Below are 19,391 nucleotides of genomic sequence, written 5' to 3' on the forward strand. Positions count from 1 at the left end.
TGGAGGAAGAAGAATTTTGTTATTTGGGAAGTAAAATTACTAAAGATGGACGAAGCAGGAGCGATATAAAATGCCGAATAGCACAAGCTAAACGAGCCTTCAGTAAGAAATATAATTTGTTTACATCAAAAATTAATTTAAATGACAGGAAAAGATTTTTGAAAGTGTATGTTTGGAGTGTCGCTTTATATGGAAGTGAAACTTGGACAATCGGAGTATCTGAGAAGAAAAGATTAGAAGCTTTTGAAATGTGGTGCTATAGGAGAATGTTAAAAATCAGATGGGTGGATAAAGTGACAAATGAAGAGGTATTGCGGCAAATAGATGAAGAAAGAAGCATTTGGAAAAATATAGTTAAATGAAGAGACAGACTTATAGGCCACATACTAAGGCATCCTGGAATAGTCGCTTTAATATTGGAAGGACAGGTAGAAGGGAAAAATTGTGTAGGCAGGCCACGTTTGGAGTATGTAAAACAAATTGTTAGGGATGTAGGATGTAGAGGGTATACTGAAATGAAACGACTAGCACTAGATAGGGAATCTTGGAGAGCTGCATCAATCCAGTCAAATGACTGAAGACAAAAAAAAAAAATAAGTTGAATTAAATTCATCCAACATTTATTAAAAGAACTTTTGTTGTTCACGGATAATCCTGTACGAGCAGTAACTGACACATATTGAAAAAAAGCAATTGAAACAAAAAGACTATTTGCTTTAGTTATATATAAAAGATAGAAATTCAGATTGTGCAACTTAGCAGTATAATTTTAATTATATGTTTTTATTATATGTTATATTATGTGGCTGTGAAGTCACCATACCCCTAAAGTTAATAAAAAATATGAGTTAGTTTATGTGTTTAGAACAAACAGTATTTTTGTTGGGGTTGGTTGGCAACACTATATTATGTCACATACTGAGTAAAAGACAGCTGTGCTGAAATGACTGACACGCATAGTTACAGCGTCGAGGAGTGGTTAGTGACAAGTGTAGGGTTCATGATTGAAAATATATGAATCAAACAATGTAGCTAATTAGTGATATGTTTTGGCAACGTTTTAATAAGCCACCACCATGAAAAGCAACAATGTTGGCTTGGGAAACACGTGCAATTGAATTAGACAGTATTAAACCACATGGAGTAAACGAAAGTTAACGCAGTTAGAAACATGTACTGCTGTTGTAGTTTCCATTGAACAGTCCCCAATGAAATCAACTCGTAAGTGGTCAGCTGAACTTCGTATACTGCAGACAACAATGCAAAACCTTATGAAAAAGGACTTGAAGTAAAGAAATACATCGCATGTCATGGTATGGGCTGGAATTACAGCTCTTCAGTTGGTTGGTCCTTATTTTTTTGACGGGTCAGTGAATGCACAAATTTATTTAGAGATGTTGGAAGTACGGTTAGTACCACAGCTTCATGAGAGGATCTCATGGAATGAGTATGGTTGGAGCAGGATGGAGCACCTGAACATTTTGCTCATCCATGCGTTTCTGAATGAAAAATTTTCAGGACGTTGGATTGGCCGCAGTACTCCAGCATTTCCAGCTCCATTATTATGGCCACCACGAAGTCCTGATCTTACCACACCACACAATTCATTATGAGAAATTATCAAGGCAAACGTATCTGCACATTGCTACTCTAGAAATGAAGAATTACATGACTTCTGTATGCCTTCTGTAACATAACACCAGAAATTTTCCACCGCATGTCACAGAGGATGTGGTGACGTATAGAATCGTGTGTTTAACATGAGGGTGAACACATGACCTACTGGACCTTTAAAATTAATACTATGTGTCACATGAGTAAATTAAATAATTCATTATATCGCATTTTACATTTATAACTCATTAAAATTGTTAGTTTAACGTTAGGAGTTATGGTGATTTCCCAACCATCTGTACAAGGGAAACCTAAACATAACAGAAATTGTATTGTGCTGGGGGTAAGATTGCAGCATTCTGCTGCTGGAATAGTCCAGACAGAACCCCTTTAAGTCAGTGTACAAGATGATATCGTAATCCTAAGAGGAGGTACTACAAAAAGCACAGTGAATTTTTAACTCAGAATTATTTTCTGATTTTTGGCAAAAACATAGTAGCTGAAAATCTTGAGCAATGCAATGCAGGCCATCAAGGTTTGTTTCCTTTTAGGAAAAAACATGGCAGAAATACTTGAAACGGTTCAGACAGCCATCAAAGAATCTGTGATGAGCAAAACATCTGTTTACAAGTGATTTTCGTACTTTAAACGAGGAGAAATATCAGTTTAAGATTATCAGCAAGCTGGATGTCGTACAAATAATATGAACCAATGAAAATGTCAAAGAAATTTGTGGCGCTATCACCAAAGATTGTCAATAAATCAACAATTTTACCTGAGTTTCTGAAAAAATTCCACATTACTGTACGGGAAAAACAATTGGAATTGTGGCAGACACACTTTGCTCATTGTGCAGCAGCTTTTAACAAGAAATGGAATAACCTCATTGCCCCATCCTTCACATTTGCCTAGTGTTGCACCTTGTAACTTCTTTTATTTCCAAAGATGAAAAGAAACCTGTAGGAAAAGTGATTTTACAGGTAGAAGAGATGAAACAAAAAACAGCTGATGCCTTGAAAGTCATAACACGTGAATAGTTCAAAAATTGTTTTGAGCAATGAAAAAAATGCTTGGACAGACAAGTGTTTTGGATGTAATAGATAATACTTTGAAGATGATTTAATTTTCTAAATTAAAAAGTAAATGATTTTTCAAAAAGTAATTCCTGTTATTTTTAGGTGCCACCTTGTAAATAGGGCTCTCTACAAAAAAAATGTGTCCTGTGTGGCAACAAGAATTGTGGTACAATAACTTTTTTATTAAAAAACTGATGATATCTTGAGAAAAATTTACTTGATTTGATATTGGTAAATAAAACAGCCAAATAAAGTTCAGTCTTTTTTTCTAAATTTCACTTGTTAACAAAATGTGATTTAGTCAATTACTCAAAATACTACTCCTTGTAAAATGATGCTGAAAATACAAGATTTTTGTGAAAGTTTTATTGGTTTTTTAATAGAGTTCTGGATCATTTTATGTTGAAACTATATTCAAATCTCAGTAAAAACATTTCTAAAAGAATCATCAGATTAGCTGAGAGATTTTTGAGTTTTAATTGAATATTTTGTTATAAACAAACTTATACACATGAATATTTTCATTTATATAGAAAGATTACAAAATTCATAATTATATTTTGCAAAAATTGTGCTTTTTATAATAATTTTAAGTGGTTTACTTATTTTTAGCCCAATTGATACAAGAGTACAGTTGCATGTACCTACTACCATCTTCAGAATGGCAGAATAGTTTGCTGTATTTCATATTTCATTATAGCATATACAAGGTGTCCCATATAATACGCAACCCATCAATCACTCATCCATGAAATTTCAAAAGTCAAGCTTACTCCCTTACTCGTTACTGAAATGGACTCGTCCAACATCTGAACATCGCGGTGACGCAGTAGAACACTACCGATAGTAACAACAATGCAATCATAACGTTCAGTGTATTGCTAGAGACAAGATGGTGTTTTCGCTAGATGAACGTGTTTTCATTGTCGAGTCATACTTCAATACGAAATCAGCGGTTGCAGTGCAAGATTTGTTTCATCATAAGTACCCAGATAAACCGGCTCCTAACAAAACATCAGTATTAAGGTTAGTCGCAAAATTTAGAGAGACCAGTTCTGTTAATAACAAGGAACACAAAAGATCTGCATCACTGTTGAATACAGATACAGTCACTGAAATCAAAGACCGATTACTCGCCTCGCCAAATAAATCGATCAGACGTTTGTCTGCTGAAATTTATTTGTCTAAATCAACTGTTGATTGGGCGACAAAACGATTACGATTACGACCTTATCGCATTCAAACGGTTCATCGACTTCTTGAGCCCGACAAAGAAAAACGGCCACAATATTGTCAACGGTTCCGTCGATTTCTGCATGAGGGAATTAACATTATGGATTTGTTATTTTTCACAGATGAAGCACGGTTTCATTTGGACGACTACGTAAACAGCCAAAACAGTAGAATTTGGAGTGCTGAAAATCCCCATGTTTATCACAAAAAACAATTACACCTGCAGAAGTTGGGTGTGTGGTGCGTGATATCACGGAAGAAAATAATCGGTCCTATTTTTTTCGAGTACACCATTAATGCAGAACGATATCAGGACATTTTATTTCAGTTCATTGCACTCTTGGAAGAGAAAGACAGACACTGCAACACGACGGTGTGACATTGCACTATGCAGGCTCAACTTCTGATTTCGTTGAGGAATTCTTTAGTAATCGTGTTATCGGTCGAGGCTTGTGGCCACCGAGATCTCCTGATTTGACTGCGGCGGATTTCTTTCTACGGGGTTACCTCAAAGAAAAAGCCTACAGCAACAAACCACGAACACTTGAACGATTGAAAGTCAATATTGAACAAGCTGTATTAAATATCCGGCCACAAACTTTGAAAAAAGTTGCAAGAAACGCTGTAAAAAGAATTGAAGCTTGCATTCAAGAAGATGGCGGCCACTTCCAACATTTACTCTAAATGTAAGGTAATGGATGGTAATAATAAAAATTACAAATACACATGCCTTTTTATTATTTCACTATCTACCAATATAAGGTTGGGTTGCGTTTTATATGGGACACTCTGTATAATCATTCAGAAAACTGATCGATTGAACAATTATTTATTGTTTGTGTGACTATAAAAAGAATTTTTATCTTCTTTAAATTTTTTTTTATGTACGGTATTTTTTGTAAAGTGGGTTAGAGAATCTTGATCTTTTATATATTTATGTATATATAATATTTTTTCAGCTTCCGCAAAGTACAGAATTAGAGAACAGTCTTACCTTTCCTTTTTTTTTACATCCATCAAAACGTTTTCAGGCCTAAGCCCATCTTCATTGATATTTTATTTATAAATTCTTGATTTGTTTACATTTACACATTAATTTTATTAGCTTTTTATATTTTATTTTGTAAAGATTGTTTGTTATTTTTTGTTTCACTTGACTGAACAAATATTTGTTCTAAATTTTTAAAATTTTTATCAACAATCAACGGTTACAAAATAAAATGCAAAAAGCTAATAAAATTAATGTGTAAATGTACGAATCAAACATCTATAAAAAAATATCACTGAAGATGGTCTTGGACCTGAAAATGTTTAGATGAATGTATAAAAGTAAAGGTAAGTGTTATCTAATTCTGTACTTTGCCGAGGCTGAAAAATATTATATCATATGTAGTTATTTAATGTACAGAAGAAAAAGAAAAAATGAACTATAAAAAATTGAATCCTATATCTGTCGTGTTTTAACATTTTGCCAATCCTTTTTTCTATCCTTTTTCTAGCCTTCATTGTGAATTATGTGTAATCTGCCTTTATCACTGTCTTGACTTAATTTGTTGTTTATTTACTATGATTTTTTTCTATTTAGGAGGAAGGATCAACTGCAGGTGGTTACAGTAAAGAGATGTCTAAGGAATTCGTCAAAGCAGAAATGGCTTTATTTGCAAAACAAGCAAAGGATGTGGATATTATCATAACAACAGCTTTAATACCAGGAAAGAAAGCACCAGTACTTATATTAAAAGTGAGAATTTTTGCTTAATTGTTTTCTTTTCTTTAAATATTAGGATTCTTAAGCTACTCCATCCATATTGCCAATTATGTGTACATTTTTTACATAAAATTATTTTTCTTTTACGGTAGGTTATATGTTAAAATAACATAAATATATTTTTTATGAAACAGGAAAAATTTCTATCAGTCCAGCTTGTGAACCAGTTTAAAAATATTAATTTTTGCAAATGTTAAGTTAGATCGTATCTAACATAAAAAGGAATAATATAACAAAAAAAAAGTATTTATTATAAAAAATAAAATTAAAATATACATATAACATAGCAAATATATTGTTATAAAACCGTGTTTAAATTATTCAGAGAATGGAGATGAATACATGTTATTATGGTCTTAGCAGTTTTTGCTAAATAATGAGATTAAGGTAATTTTCTAAGTTAATGTGAGCTCTGAAATGTCTGAACTCAAAATTTGAGTTATAGTGATCAATTTTCTAATTTTTTGAGAGATTTAGCTTATGTGTCTTTTATAAGTGTGGTGCAAAGATACCTTACTTTCTTTGATATTAAAATTACCAGAAATGTTCGTGTTATAAATAAAAATGAAATCTGAGAATGATCTTTTATTTCAATTTTATCTTATTTATTTTAATTTTGCAGGAACATATTGAACTGATGAAACCTGGTAGTGTTGTTGTTGATCTTGCTGCAGAAGCTGGTGGTAATATAGAAACAACAAAACCCGGTGAAATATACTCATATAAAGATGTTGTACATATCGGTTTAACAGATTTACCTTCTAGATTACCTACACAAAGTTCAACATTGTATGCTAATAATATATCTAAATTTCTATTTTCAATAGGTAAGTACTCGATTCAGTATTTTGATTTATTTATTACAGTTTGACTAATGAACATAGGCACTTGATTTTGAGCTGTTATAAATTTGTTACTTATCAAGTAAAAAAAAAAAAAGAAGATATATACCAAATTAAAATCTTATATTTTACATTATTCCATTAAAAGCAAGGAATGCATTATTTGTATTTGTAAAAAAATTCTAGGAAAAACAATTTTTGCCCTCTTTGTTATATGTTGTTTCCAAGGTCTACTTCGACAGAAAAAAACTGTAATATGCCTAATTTATTTATACAGCCAAAACTCCCTAAATCGAACCTCCTTAATTCAGATGTCTCCCTAAATCAAATATTTACTTTGGCCCCCTTGAAAAATCTTCTTTAAATCGAATTAAATTACCTCCTGTATTCAAAAATTTTGAGGACTTTATATAAAGCCCTCAAATAAATAATATGTATATTCATATTATTTATTTGATGAAATCTTTTTTTAAACATTTTCAATAAAGAATTTACATGCGGTACACAATTTCCAAAGAAGCATAGATAGCAGTAAATTCAGTTTAATAGAGTGTATAGCGATCGTTAGTGTGGACTGTGAATTTCATCCGGTACTGTATGCCTAATGTTAATCAACTTCCTACTTGTTTATTTCTGTCACCGAGGTAGTTGATAACAAACCTACGTGCCTGATGCCACTGTATGATGAGTAATATCTAGTCTTATTCCTTACAGCAGGCTATGCATAACATAATGAGTCAGATTTTACTACAGTATGCGTTCTGATTTTACATAGTTAACATTAAAGTTGTTGTTACTAATTGTGTTTTACAATTAACATTTACACAGTGCACTAGTTTTTCTCGCGGACAAGTTATTTTCATTTTAAAATTTACGATTCGATTACATACATTTTTGTGCCTCCTTGCTCTTTTTTGTTTAAATTTTGATATGTAGGCCTTCTGTACATTTTTAATAGCTTAGTTTTATAATGAATGTACAGTGGAAATAAACATTATCTGTTGGTGATAAAATAAAGATTATAGAATAAGTTAAAAAGGATAACAAAAAAAAAGAAAGACATTGCTGGTGAATTTGAAATTCCATCAAGCACAAAAAGAAAACTCAAGAATTTCGTTATTTATCTCTTAATAGAAAACCCCCTAAATCGAAAAAAAAATATTTGTCTTCTGAGATTCGAATTAGAAAGATTTGACTGTATTAAAATATGGATGATCTTCAGTACGGATTTTATTTGAAATATGGATGAGTAATCTTTACCGTCATCAAATTTTATACAGTTTCAATAGTTATTGGTGACAACGGGTGTTTTTAAAAATAACATTATCTCCCATCAGTATTAGTTGTAATTAATAAATATTTTATTCTGATTTATGCATTGTACAAATCACATCCTTAAAAGATAAGTTATAAATATAAAACCTTAATTTATAAGATAAAAAATAAATATTATTAAAGACCATATTAATTAATTATTTAAATGTAAACATTTGAAATAATGTTGATTTTCACTAATGAAAATTATTTTGAACAACTGAACAATTATTTTTAGTACCTAACAATTTCCGCTGGTGACAGTTTCTTTGCTGGTACCTTTTTTCAGCACTTCTGAATTGTATCCAGAATAATGCTCCCCATGCTAGACCTACTGAATACACAACTGTTTTCAGATTGATGGATTCAAGGAAAGTTTCCATTTCTTCATCAGTTCACTTGAGTACTGAGCAGTTCATGGCGGAGTAATGCACTTCAAATGACCTTATAATATTCTTGGCCAATGGTTAGATCAATGTTTCCGTGTCTTTGTTTAGGGAAAATCACTCTGTCCATGTTCATTTTTATTCCTGATTTATTAACAGTGTTCCTCACATCCAGAATTTTTTAAGGAAGCAGTTGATAATAGATGCAGTTTCATCACACTTGTACACTTGATGATTATTTAAATTGTAAATGATCATAACTTTATTTTATTCCTGAGGAAGATGTTCTGCAGATTCACTGTCACATGACTGCAGCTTCTCCCTTAATGTTGGTTTGACTTATACCTTGATTAGAATTCAACTGCAAAAACCAGCCATCTGATGGATTAAAATTGTCAGCCTAATGGAAATCTTTATAGAACTTCACATCTTCAGATCTGATGACCATTCCAGATAGCGGTACCCTTTCACTTTGTTTTATTAAGAACCATTTGCTCACCAAGATCACTATCTCTACCTAATATTTAGTTTTTTCTTTTCTGTCCAATTTCACCTTCAGCTATGTTAACAAAATTTCTAAGTTTATCTTCCTCTTTAATCCACCCCCTAATTTTTCCTTCTGGGGTACCACACTCGCACAATAAACTTGCTTTGGTTTCCCAGTTTTTTACATCGTCGATTACTTCTCCTACTGAATATGCTTTCCGCTTCTGCAACATTTTGTATTCTGAACTCACGGCTTTTTAGTCAGAATGTGTGATTCAGACTAAAATTATATTTCTACTTTCCTAGATCTTAAGAGTTTTTGGCAGGTGCAGATTTTTTTTAACCCTTGTAGAATTATACTATTATTCCTTTATTTCTGCGAAATCCTTTGGAAGGCAGTGATCACAGTCAACTAGGAGGGGTGTGGTGAGGATAAGTCTTAACAGTACAATTACAATGCAGAACCTCTTTCTGCAGAATTTTAACTGTTTTTCTCAGTTTTATTTAAAAAACTAGAGTATTTTTTATTGGGAGACATACTTTCCCTGTGTTACATCTGAATTCGAGGTATTTTGAACTGTGGTATTTATTACTTATTTATTTTGAATCGTGGTATTTAGGCTTGTACAATATTTATTAAAAATATTTGTTTTGCTGTTATTCTTAAATTTGTTTTAGTAGGTTTTTTTTTGTGTTGGATATTTATGTCCATCTTATTTTATTCATTTTCCAGATGGAACCCAATGTGTTCGAATATCCATTTTTCAAAAATGCTGCTACTGCAAGAAATTTTGGTGTGTGATTTTATAGCTATTGTTCATTCAGCTTTGATTTAAAATTAATTAATCCTTTTTTTTTTTTAATTCTGTACATAAGAATTGAAAAGAGATTGGAAGAAGTGTTAGGAGAAGACCAATATGGTTTCAGGAAAAGTATAGGGACAAGAGAAGCAATTTTAGGCCTCAGATTAATAGTAGAAGGAAGATTAAAGAAAAGCAAACCTACATACTTGGCATTTATAGACCTAGAAAAGGAATTCGATAACATAGACTGGAATAAAATGTTCAGCATTTTAAAAAAACTAGGGTTCAAATACAGAGACAGAAGAACATTGCTAACATTTACAGGAACCAAACAGCAACAGTAATAATTGAAGAACATAAGAAACAACCCGTAATAAGAAAGGGAGTTCGAGAAGGATGTTCCCTATCCCCGTTACTTTTTAATCTTTACGTAGAACTAGTAGTTAATGATGCTAAAGAACAATTTAGATCCGGAGTAACAGTACAAGGTGAAAAGAAAAAGATGCTATGATTTGCTGATGATATCGTAATAGCTGAGAGTAAAAAGATTTAGAAGGAACAATGTATGGCATGGATGAAGTCCTACACAAGAACTACCCCTATGAGAATAAACAAGAACAATATGAAAGTAATAAAATGTAGTAGAAATAACGAAGATGGACCACTGAATGTGAAAATAGGAAGAGAAAAGATTATGGAGGTAGAAAAATCTTGTTATTTGGGAAGTAGAATTACTAAAGATAGACGAAGCAGGAGCTATATAAAATGCCAAATAGCACAGGTGGAATGAGCCTTCAGTTAGAAATATAATTTGTTTACATCAAAAATTAATGTAAACGTCAGGAAAAGATTTTTGAAAGTATATGTTTGGAGCATCTCTTTATATGGAAGTGAAACATGAATGATCGGAGTATCTGAGAAGAAAAGATTAGAAGCTTTTGAAATGCGGTGCTATAGGAAAATGTTAAAAATCAGATGGGGGAATAAAATGACAAGTGAAGAGCTGTTGTGTCAAATCGATGAAGAAGGAAGCATTTGGAAAAGTATAGTTAAAAGAAGAGACAGACTTATAGGCCACACATTAAGGTATCCTGGAATAGTCGCTTTAATATTAGAGGGACAGGTAGAAGGAAAAAATTGTGCAGGCGGGCAGTGTTTGGAATATGTAAAACAAATTGTTAGGGATGTAGGATTTAAGCAGTATACTGAATGAAACGACTGGCACTATATAGGGAATCTTGGAGAGCTGCATCAAACCAGACAAATAACTGAAGCCAAAAAAAAATCTTTTTTCAATTTATTTCTAATAAGGCATTCTGATAATTGAGATTTTAAATATAATAACTTCTCTGACAGCTACCAGAAAGAGCCAGCATGATGTCACAGAAGGGGCCAAGACACTTGACCCAACTCTTATAGCGCTTGTTTGAGGAAGAATAAATAAAGCACAAGAGAAGAGGAAGATCAACCCCTCGTAGGAACTATTTCCAGTCATTAATTTCCCCAGAGTCATTCATTAATTTTGTTAATTCCTACTATTTTCTCTGATCTATATTTTCCTAGGAATTCTTTTCTGTACTGCATCCATTTTGTGTCTATGCTAATTATTTTTTGTTTTCTACTAACATCAGAAGTAAATCTTTATTTCTTCTTTCTTTTATTGTTATTACACTTGTAGTTGCTGCATTGACTCACTCCTTTCTGTAGTGCTGCATTAGTTTTCTTTTTGCAATTTCTGATCTTGTACAATAATTAACATCTGATTCTTGTTTGACTGAGATCAAATAAGCCTCCACATGGCATCAAACAAGAGAAATTTTGCTTTATACCCTTTGGCATCCATTACATTTAATGGTACTAAAGAATGTGCTAATGAAACTTAGGCACATGGTGAGGTGTGCATTATAGTTTGCTTTTGTAAGCAAACGGACACAACACAACAAAAATCGATTGACAATTGTCATGTTAATAATAATATGTTATGAGGGACAATGTTGAGGTACAGACTGATCTATATCTTCACCAAGATCTTAAGGTTACACAGCACTTTGAAACAATAAGCAGCTCATGAAGGGTACACTGACTGTATACACTGGTAGTAGTGAGTGTATGGAAAAGCTGCAGTTGTATTATTATAAATTAATGCGTAGAGAAGTATTATAGGTAGGTGCTGGTAACTTTTGTGTACAATAATTTCCTTTTTCTTTAATATTTTTTTAATAACCCTTGTAAGTAACTTATTTCTCTAAGTTATAAACAAATTCTTGTTAAAATGGTGAATATATTATTTTGTCCCATATTATGAAACCTGTATGTTCTGTATACAGTGTATTAATATGTAATTTTATACTTTTTAGGTAGTCAGGATCACTTTAATATTAATTTAGAAGATGAAGTTATTAGAGGTAGTATTATACTGAAAGAAGGTAAACTATTATGGCCGCCTCCACCTCCAAAAGTGCAACCGACAAAACAATCTACTGCTGTTACAACTTCTACAAAAGCACCATCTGCATTATTACCATTACCTGAAAATCCATTTAATAAAACATTGAAAGAATCTCTAATGTATACCAGCGGTAAGTATATCTAGTAAAATCTGTTTAGAAGCAATTTACACTTATCACTTCTGTTTATGAATATCATGACTTAGGTTTCAGGATTTAAAGATTCTGAGATTTTCTATTCACACTCAGGTGTAATATTAAAAACTTAGCGGGCCTTAAGTTTATTTGTTATTTTGCTGTTACGTACTTTTTTTTTAAGTGATTCGGTCAGAAAAAAAATTGATGATAATACAAAGGATTCCATATATATTTTCATGATTAAAAAAATGGTATAATAAACATTGTCAATAAAAAGAATGCATCTTTGAAGCATGAAAGTGTTAATTTGCATGACTTAGGTGAGCATTAATTGGAAATGGAGAATGTTGGTGGATCGACAGCTATCAAGCTATCAAGAACAAGACATAAGTCTTGTTCTGCGATTCACACTTTCATTCTTTCAAAAGAAGCTTATCAAGTTTCTTTATTTTTAGTGGTAATTGATTTAATTTTTTTTTTTTTATTTGTAATTAATTTAGATTAAATAGAAAGAGGTACAGAATTCAGTCATAATGTTCTTGAATCCAGATAAGATTAAGTTTGTTCTGTTGCTCTCAAAAAAACAGTACAATAAAACTTACAGACTGAGCAAAGAAGTGTACATGATTTTAAAAACATTTATTGGTGGTCTTATCAGATGTGACAAGTTCACATCTGAGATTCAAGGAATCATTTATTTTGTCGGCAGTAGATGATTGTTGGTAAAAAGAAAATTGAGGGAGTGCTGGTTACATTCAATTACAGCCCCAACCCAAAGTTTTCTATTTGTCAAGTTTTACATTAATTACAAAACACCCTTGCTTGCTGTAGATTTCACAGTTTTGTACAATAGTTGAAATTATGAACACATGAGCTACAAATTCTGCAGTCAGTAATAACAGAATACCTCCATAATATTATGATTTTGCAGTGGAAATTTCTTCATGCATCAATCAATACTATGGGTGCTTTAACTGTGTTCTTATATTTCTCCTTAAAGTTATGTCGTAGATACAGTGTATGCATGTCTAGTGATAAATATTAAGATCAATGATTACCGTCTATCCGGGATTATATTAGTATACACGTAGAGGGAAATTGAATATTGCATAGATCTTCAGACAGATCCACAAAAATATTTCCTAGAAAAAATTTATTTTTATATCTGAATTTGTTAATATCTGTTAAAACTATAGTTTAATAATAATATGTTTTGTGAAAATTGAAGTATTGACCATTTACATTTTTATAATATTTGTAATGTTTTGAAAACTTTTTTCTGAATGACATGATGATTTCTCTAACATAATATTTTTGTAATCATTATATTGAATTTTTTAGGTCCCTGCAAAGATCAGCTTTATTATATTCATTTGATTTCCATTTCTGATATAGGTCTATAGGGATTATATGCTCCAGAATTTTTTTTTATTATGAACATTGATAGGTTTTTGTTTGTTACTTTATTTTGCTCATTTTTACATGTATGTATTTCTTTTATTGACTATTATTTATAATTTTCAATTTTTTATGCATTTATTTGGAATGTATTTATATTTATAACACCATAAAAATTGTATTTTTAAAAATAGTTTTATACTTTCAATCAAAAACAATATTCTGTGATAACTCATCTGCATTTTACTTTGGAATACTTTGTATAGTATTAATTTCTAAATTTATTTGTATTGCTCTTGGTAAAATATATATATGTTCCCTGATTTATGTGGATACATATAAGAAATTTACGTGTAATATTTTACTACTGAATGGTTGCATATACATATTTTTGTTAGTTTCCTTTTATTGTTATTTTCAATTTTTTATAAAATTTCACTTTTTTGAAGTTGATATCAAATTAGTGTTAAGTTATTGAGAATTGTTTGCTTTTGATTTGGTGCTGACTTCCAATAATCAAAATCTAAAAAGAATTGAAAAAGCATTCCTTTTGTAGCTTTTATGTGGCTTTTTAATGTCTGTTTATTGATATTTTTTTGTATTGACAAATATTTCATCAACATATCTAACCCATAATATTATAATTGATAATGTTTTCAAAATGTTGTTTGTTTATCTATTTATTTATATAACTGCTATTTTTATTTGTAGGTCTTGGTAGTTTAGTAGCACTTGGTATCGTTAGTCCAGGTACAGAATTCACGACAATGATGACAACATTCAGTTTAGCTGGTATTGTTGGCTATCATACTGTGTGGGGTGTAACACCAGCACTTCATAGTCCATTGATGTCGGTTACAAATGCTATTTCTGGTATTACTGCTGTTGGAGGTCTACTGTTAATGGGTGGTGGTTATTTCCCTTCAAATAGTGTCGAGGTAATATTTTTTATTTTTGTATGCACACATCATTAATAAACAATTTTCTGTTGAAATTTGTAACATATTTGAACATGATATAACTGAAAATTAACTTTACATTAATAGTTAAGAATTCTTGTACTTTTCAACAAGCTTTTTGAAGCGAGCTTAAATTTTTCAATGAATAGGTTAGAAGATAAAAGGATTGTTATTAGCAGTGTTTTAGATACACGTGTTTTAATAATAAAAACACTAGAATTGTTTGATGTATAAAAAGTATTCAGTTTTGAAAAGGTACCTGTTTTTTATTGAAAGTGCTTTTGCCAGTTAAATTGTATGTATTTTGGTAAAGAATGAGATTTCAGTTTTAAAATTCAGACACTAATCCAAAATTGGAATAATGTTGAATAGACTTTTGGTCAGCTATCATAAAAAAACCAGTTGTTTTAGAAACTCGACACATCTGCATTAGCCACCAGCTATCTGTAATGGTGTTTCATCTCATCTTTCACTCATTTTGTTTTGTGCGATCAGTGAAGCGTGTAATTGTCATTGCTGCCAACAGTGGGGTGCATTGTGTGATTCTGTTTTTCAAATGGAGAACACTTGCCACCAAGATGTATTGACACTTTTCCTATATTTTATTTTAATAGTATTATTATTGAGAACTCTGTGAGAGATGGATACTGAATAGTTTCAGAGAGGGGAGAAATAAACTAATCTTGATTAAAATTCAAGCAGACGCTGTCAAACTAAAATAATGTACAGTATAGATTTTGGGATCTCAGTGGAAAAGATTCATAGAAAGTTAGACCACAATCACATCAGTAGTTTAATTTAAAACAATGAAATGTTTATGAGGCAAAAGAAACATTGCCGATAAGGATGTTGTTCTTCTACATGACATTATTCCACTGCCAAGGTCCACACAAAGGCTATACTTAAGCAGTTGTGATTGGAGATTTTCAACCATTCCTCATGGCTTGGACTCTGTGAAAAGTAATAACATATTTTCAGCAAAATAAGTTCTGTTCGGCTAAATGGTGGTTTGAAGCCAACTTGGAGTTTATGGATGAGGGAAACAATTGACTGGTAATTTTACAGTGGAGTTCTTTATCAGAGTCTACAGAAGCTGGTGTCACAATATAATAAGTGCCTGTTTGGGGGAGAAATACAATTTGTTAAAATAACTTACATGTACAGTAAAATTTGTTTTTCTATTTTTTCTTTTTAACCAGCTAATTGAAAATAATAATTATGGGATTTATTATTTATTTTAATAGATGCAATTTAAATAAATTGTGAAATTTAGAGCTGGAAGTGTATTAAAGACAGTTTTTCTTTAACTATCAGTTTTACTCATAAGAATATAATTATTTTCAGTTATTTCAAGAGAAGTACACTACTTGTTTACGCCAATGCGTAAAGCAGTTATAAGTTAATTCATCTTGTTTGGTATATGACTTACTTTCATCTAAAATTTAACAGTATTTCGATGTAATGAATATTTCAGTTATAAATAAGAAATTTTTCACGGATTTTTATTTATGCTTTTTGTATTGATTATTTGTTAAAATTTAACTCTGTATTATTTCATGTTTATAATGTTTAAAAAAAAAACGTAAACATGCTCCGTGAACTCGGCTCCTGATGATTCACACAGCTCCTGGTGGTTCACTCGGCTGCATCTATCCTATATAAGCCGACTCCCCACTAGAGTCAGTCTCTCTCAGTCTTTCTCTGAACATCGTCTCTCAGTCTCTCTCTGAACATCGTCTCTCTCCGACCATAGTCTCTCTCTGAACATCATCTCTCTCCGACACCATCATCTCAGGCAGTCTCTCTCTGATCACAGTCTCTCTCTGACCATCATTCGAAGAATCATTACAATTCTAATATTGTTTAGTCAAAATTTACACTTCATGCAGTTAACAAGTAAATTGCACATATTCTTCAACAATGAATCTTTTTTTGTATGTTAAAAATCCTTTAAACATTATGTTTGTATTTTTTCTTCTCTATAATTATATGATAAAATATTCAACTTAAAGGAATTTATGTAGACATATATAAAATCCACGATTGTGAAATTATATCTTGTGCAAGTCAACATCAAGATGTCAATGTTTTTCATTCTACAGTAATCGTCTGTTAAACTTTCTATTATGATAGTCCAGATTACATTCTGTGCCAGTGAGTAGCAAGATATTGTTTTTCATTAACAAAAAACAGTAATCGTCTACTAAATAATAAGGTAATTCTCTGTTAAATAATAAGATATTATTATACTCTGTATTGTTATATACTATGTATATGTAAAAGAAATATTTAATGTAATAAGTTTACCTATACTTTACTTAAGGATTGTTGTATATAAATATCGCACAAGGAGATTTTGTGCAAAGCATTTGTCTTAACAAAACAATAATATGTAATAATCTATTTATGCATTTTTTTGTTGTTATGAATATGGTTATATAATTCTGATTTTCATTCTCTTAAAAATGAAGTCCAATATTCTTTTGGCAAAAACGAGCTATGTGTAATTTTATTTTTGTAACTTTCCCCTACACTACTTCTTTATTAGATATTGGAAGAAGTACATGCTTCTATTGCAAAACCATTCACTCTGTACTTCTCAGTAGAGTGTTGAAACAACTATCAAAAAATTAAAGCCTTGTTTCATTCTATGCTTGAATGACATCTTATAAAGATGATGTTGCTATACCTATTAATATAATCTTCCCAGCTGCATCCCTTTTATCTCAATGCTAATCTTGTAATAATAAATAAAAAAGCAGTCAAGGCAATTTAAAACTGGGTAGGATAAACTGTTATGATTGAGTGTAAACTAACAATCTAATAGGTTGTCATCAGAAAAATTATTCAGAGATAAAAGCTTACAAAAACCTACGATAAAACAATAAACATATTTAAAAAGAAAAGGTTGTTAAACTAATTGACTGCCATTTTTAAGTATATATAGTGCGTTACACTTTATATTTTTTAATGTAAGTTTTTTTTTTTGTAGACTTTGGCTGCATCAGCTGCTTTTGTATCGTTTATCAATGTATATGGAGGATTTCTTGTTACAAAACGAATGTTAGATATGTTTAAAAGGTAACTGCACAAATATTTATTGATTTTTTTTTTATTTTAGCCATTGTTTTACCTGCAAAGTAACAATTACACTTCTTTACCTTCATGAATGATAATGGCAATTCACATTTTTTAATTTTCAGATGGTTTCGATTTTTTTTTTATCTTTGTTAATGTTAATATTTAAATAGCAGTTATGTATTATATGATTACTCTCTTGAAAGTAAACAATACTTGGTTATAAAAACATTTTGTTATAATTTTACAATTGAACTTATTTCTCTATTATTTGTCATCGGCATCGAGGTAGTAGTGATACTTGAGTTCCAAAATATCCTATTATACTATTTTGTCAATTTATTTTCCTTTTCTTGATAACTTCTTTAGTAATCATCACAAAAAATAAATTTAATGTTTCTCTGAGTGTGATACCATTTCTTGAATTGCTTTTTTGCGTACATTATAGATCTGTAAATACAATTTTTCTATCATCCTTAGTTTTAAATAAATTACGTTTAAAAAAAAATTAAGGGAAAATACAGTTAAAATCTGTAAAATTTTGCATGGCTATAACTGTGTTAGAATGTTTTCACCGATGCTTTTCTTTTATAAATAGCCTCAGGCACATCCCAAATTAATGTCCAACAGTAATCGACTAGCATGTTAATATTCAATTTCCTTTTATAGCAGCTTTTCATCACCGAAATGTGTTGGTGAAACTGTTCCGTGTTCATCACTTACGTCTCCGAGGTTGTCCGGGAAAAATTCCAGATGTGAGCGGAGGAATTGGATTTTCAAAAACATATTACATCCCATAGCTCTGTATGACGTAAGAAGTTGATTAATAATATCGTGGTAATTGTCAGATTTTTATTTGCTGAGAAAACTTTTGCAAATGTCTTTAAATGAAGCCCAAGCTGCAGTTTCTACATTATTTAACATTGAGTTAAATACATCATCTTTGACCAACTCTCTTATTTGAGGACTTACAAATATTCCTTCTTTAATTTTTCCTTTACTTAAATTCGGAAATTTCTGCCTGATGTACAAAAATCCGCATGTACAAAATTTTTCATTAGTCCAACTTGATATGGAGAGGAGGTAAAAATATTTTTTTGGATTCAACTAAGGGCTCGTGAATAATATTTTTCTCATTTGGAGTTAAGTTGTCTCGTTTTTTCCACTCTTCGTAACATAATGTTTATCCCTAGCTCGGCTATCCCATCCACAAAGAAAACACATGTATTTAGGATAGCCCTAACTGCATGCGTAACAAAATAGTTATAACTTTCAAATCACTGCATATGTTCGAGCTCTTTTTTATAATTTATTTTTGTTCAAGACCATCTTTCATCACATCATATGTCTCTTTCAAATTAATACCGTAAGTGAGTGGTATCGAAGAATATTTGTTACCATTTTGTAATAGAACCACTTTTAAACTATACTTGGATGAATATATGAAAAGGCACCTCTCCTCAGGCTTATGAACTTGTCCTAAGTACAACAGAAGCTCATCAACATTTGTGCAATAAACCAAATTATTTTCATCAATAATCTACTGAGAAAGTTCTTTTTGTCGGCTTCAAAAGTTCAAAATTTTTGTATTTTTTTGAAGTAAATTCCAACCTTGCAGTTTTGAGCCTAACAGTTCAGCTTGATTTTTTGATAAATTTAAATCCCTAACCAAGTCATTTAATTCACCTTGTGATGTAAGATGCGGCTTATCGGAAGATAATTCAAAATCAAAATCATTGTTGTCTTCTTCAGTACTGCCTGATTCTTCATCGCTGCTTTTGAAACATACATTCACAGGTGGTGCAGGAACTGGAATAATTGCAGTGTGAGGTGCAGGCCTGATTGTAGA

The 19,391-nt window shown here is 31.1% G+C and overlaps 1 protein-coding gene across 2 annotated transcripts in view; it reads left to right on the plus strand.

Moving 5' to 3' along the window:
* Nucleotides 1-19,391, plus strand: part of LOC142333443 (NAD(P) transhydrogenase, mitochondrial-like) — a 105,590-nt gene that overhangs the window by 45,256 nt on the left and 40,943 nt on the right. For both annotated transcript variants that reach the window (XM_075380545.1, XM_075380548.1), the window contains exons 7-11: nt 5,509-5,664; nt 6,314-6,518; nt 11,880-12,101; nt 14,217-14,443; nt 17,457-17,545. In XM_075380545.1, the coding sequence (XP_075236660.1) occupies nt 5,509-5,664; nt 6,314-6,518; nt 11,880-12,101; nt 14,217-14,443; nt 17,457-17,545 (899 nt within the window). The remainder of the gene's footprint in view (nt 1-5,508; nt 5,665-6,313; nt 6,519-11,879; nt 12,102-14,216; nt 14,444-17,456; nt 17,546-19,391) is intronic.

Source organism: Lycorma delicatula, chromosome 12 (assembly GCF_047948215.1).
Source record: "Lycorma delicatula isolate Av1 chromosome 12, ASM4794821v1, whole genome shotgun sequence".
In the NCBI taxonomy this organism is placed as follows: Eukaryota; Metazoa; Arthropoda; class Insecta; order Hemiptera; family Fulgoridae; genus Lycorma; species Lycorma delicatula.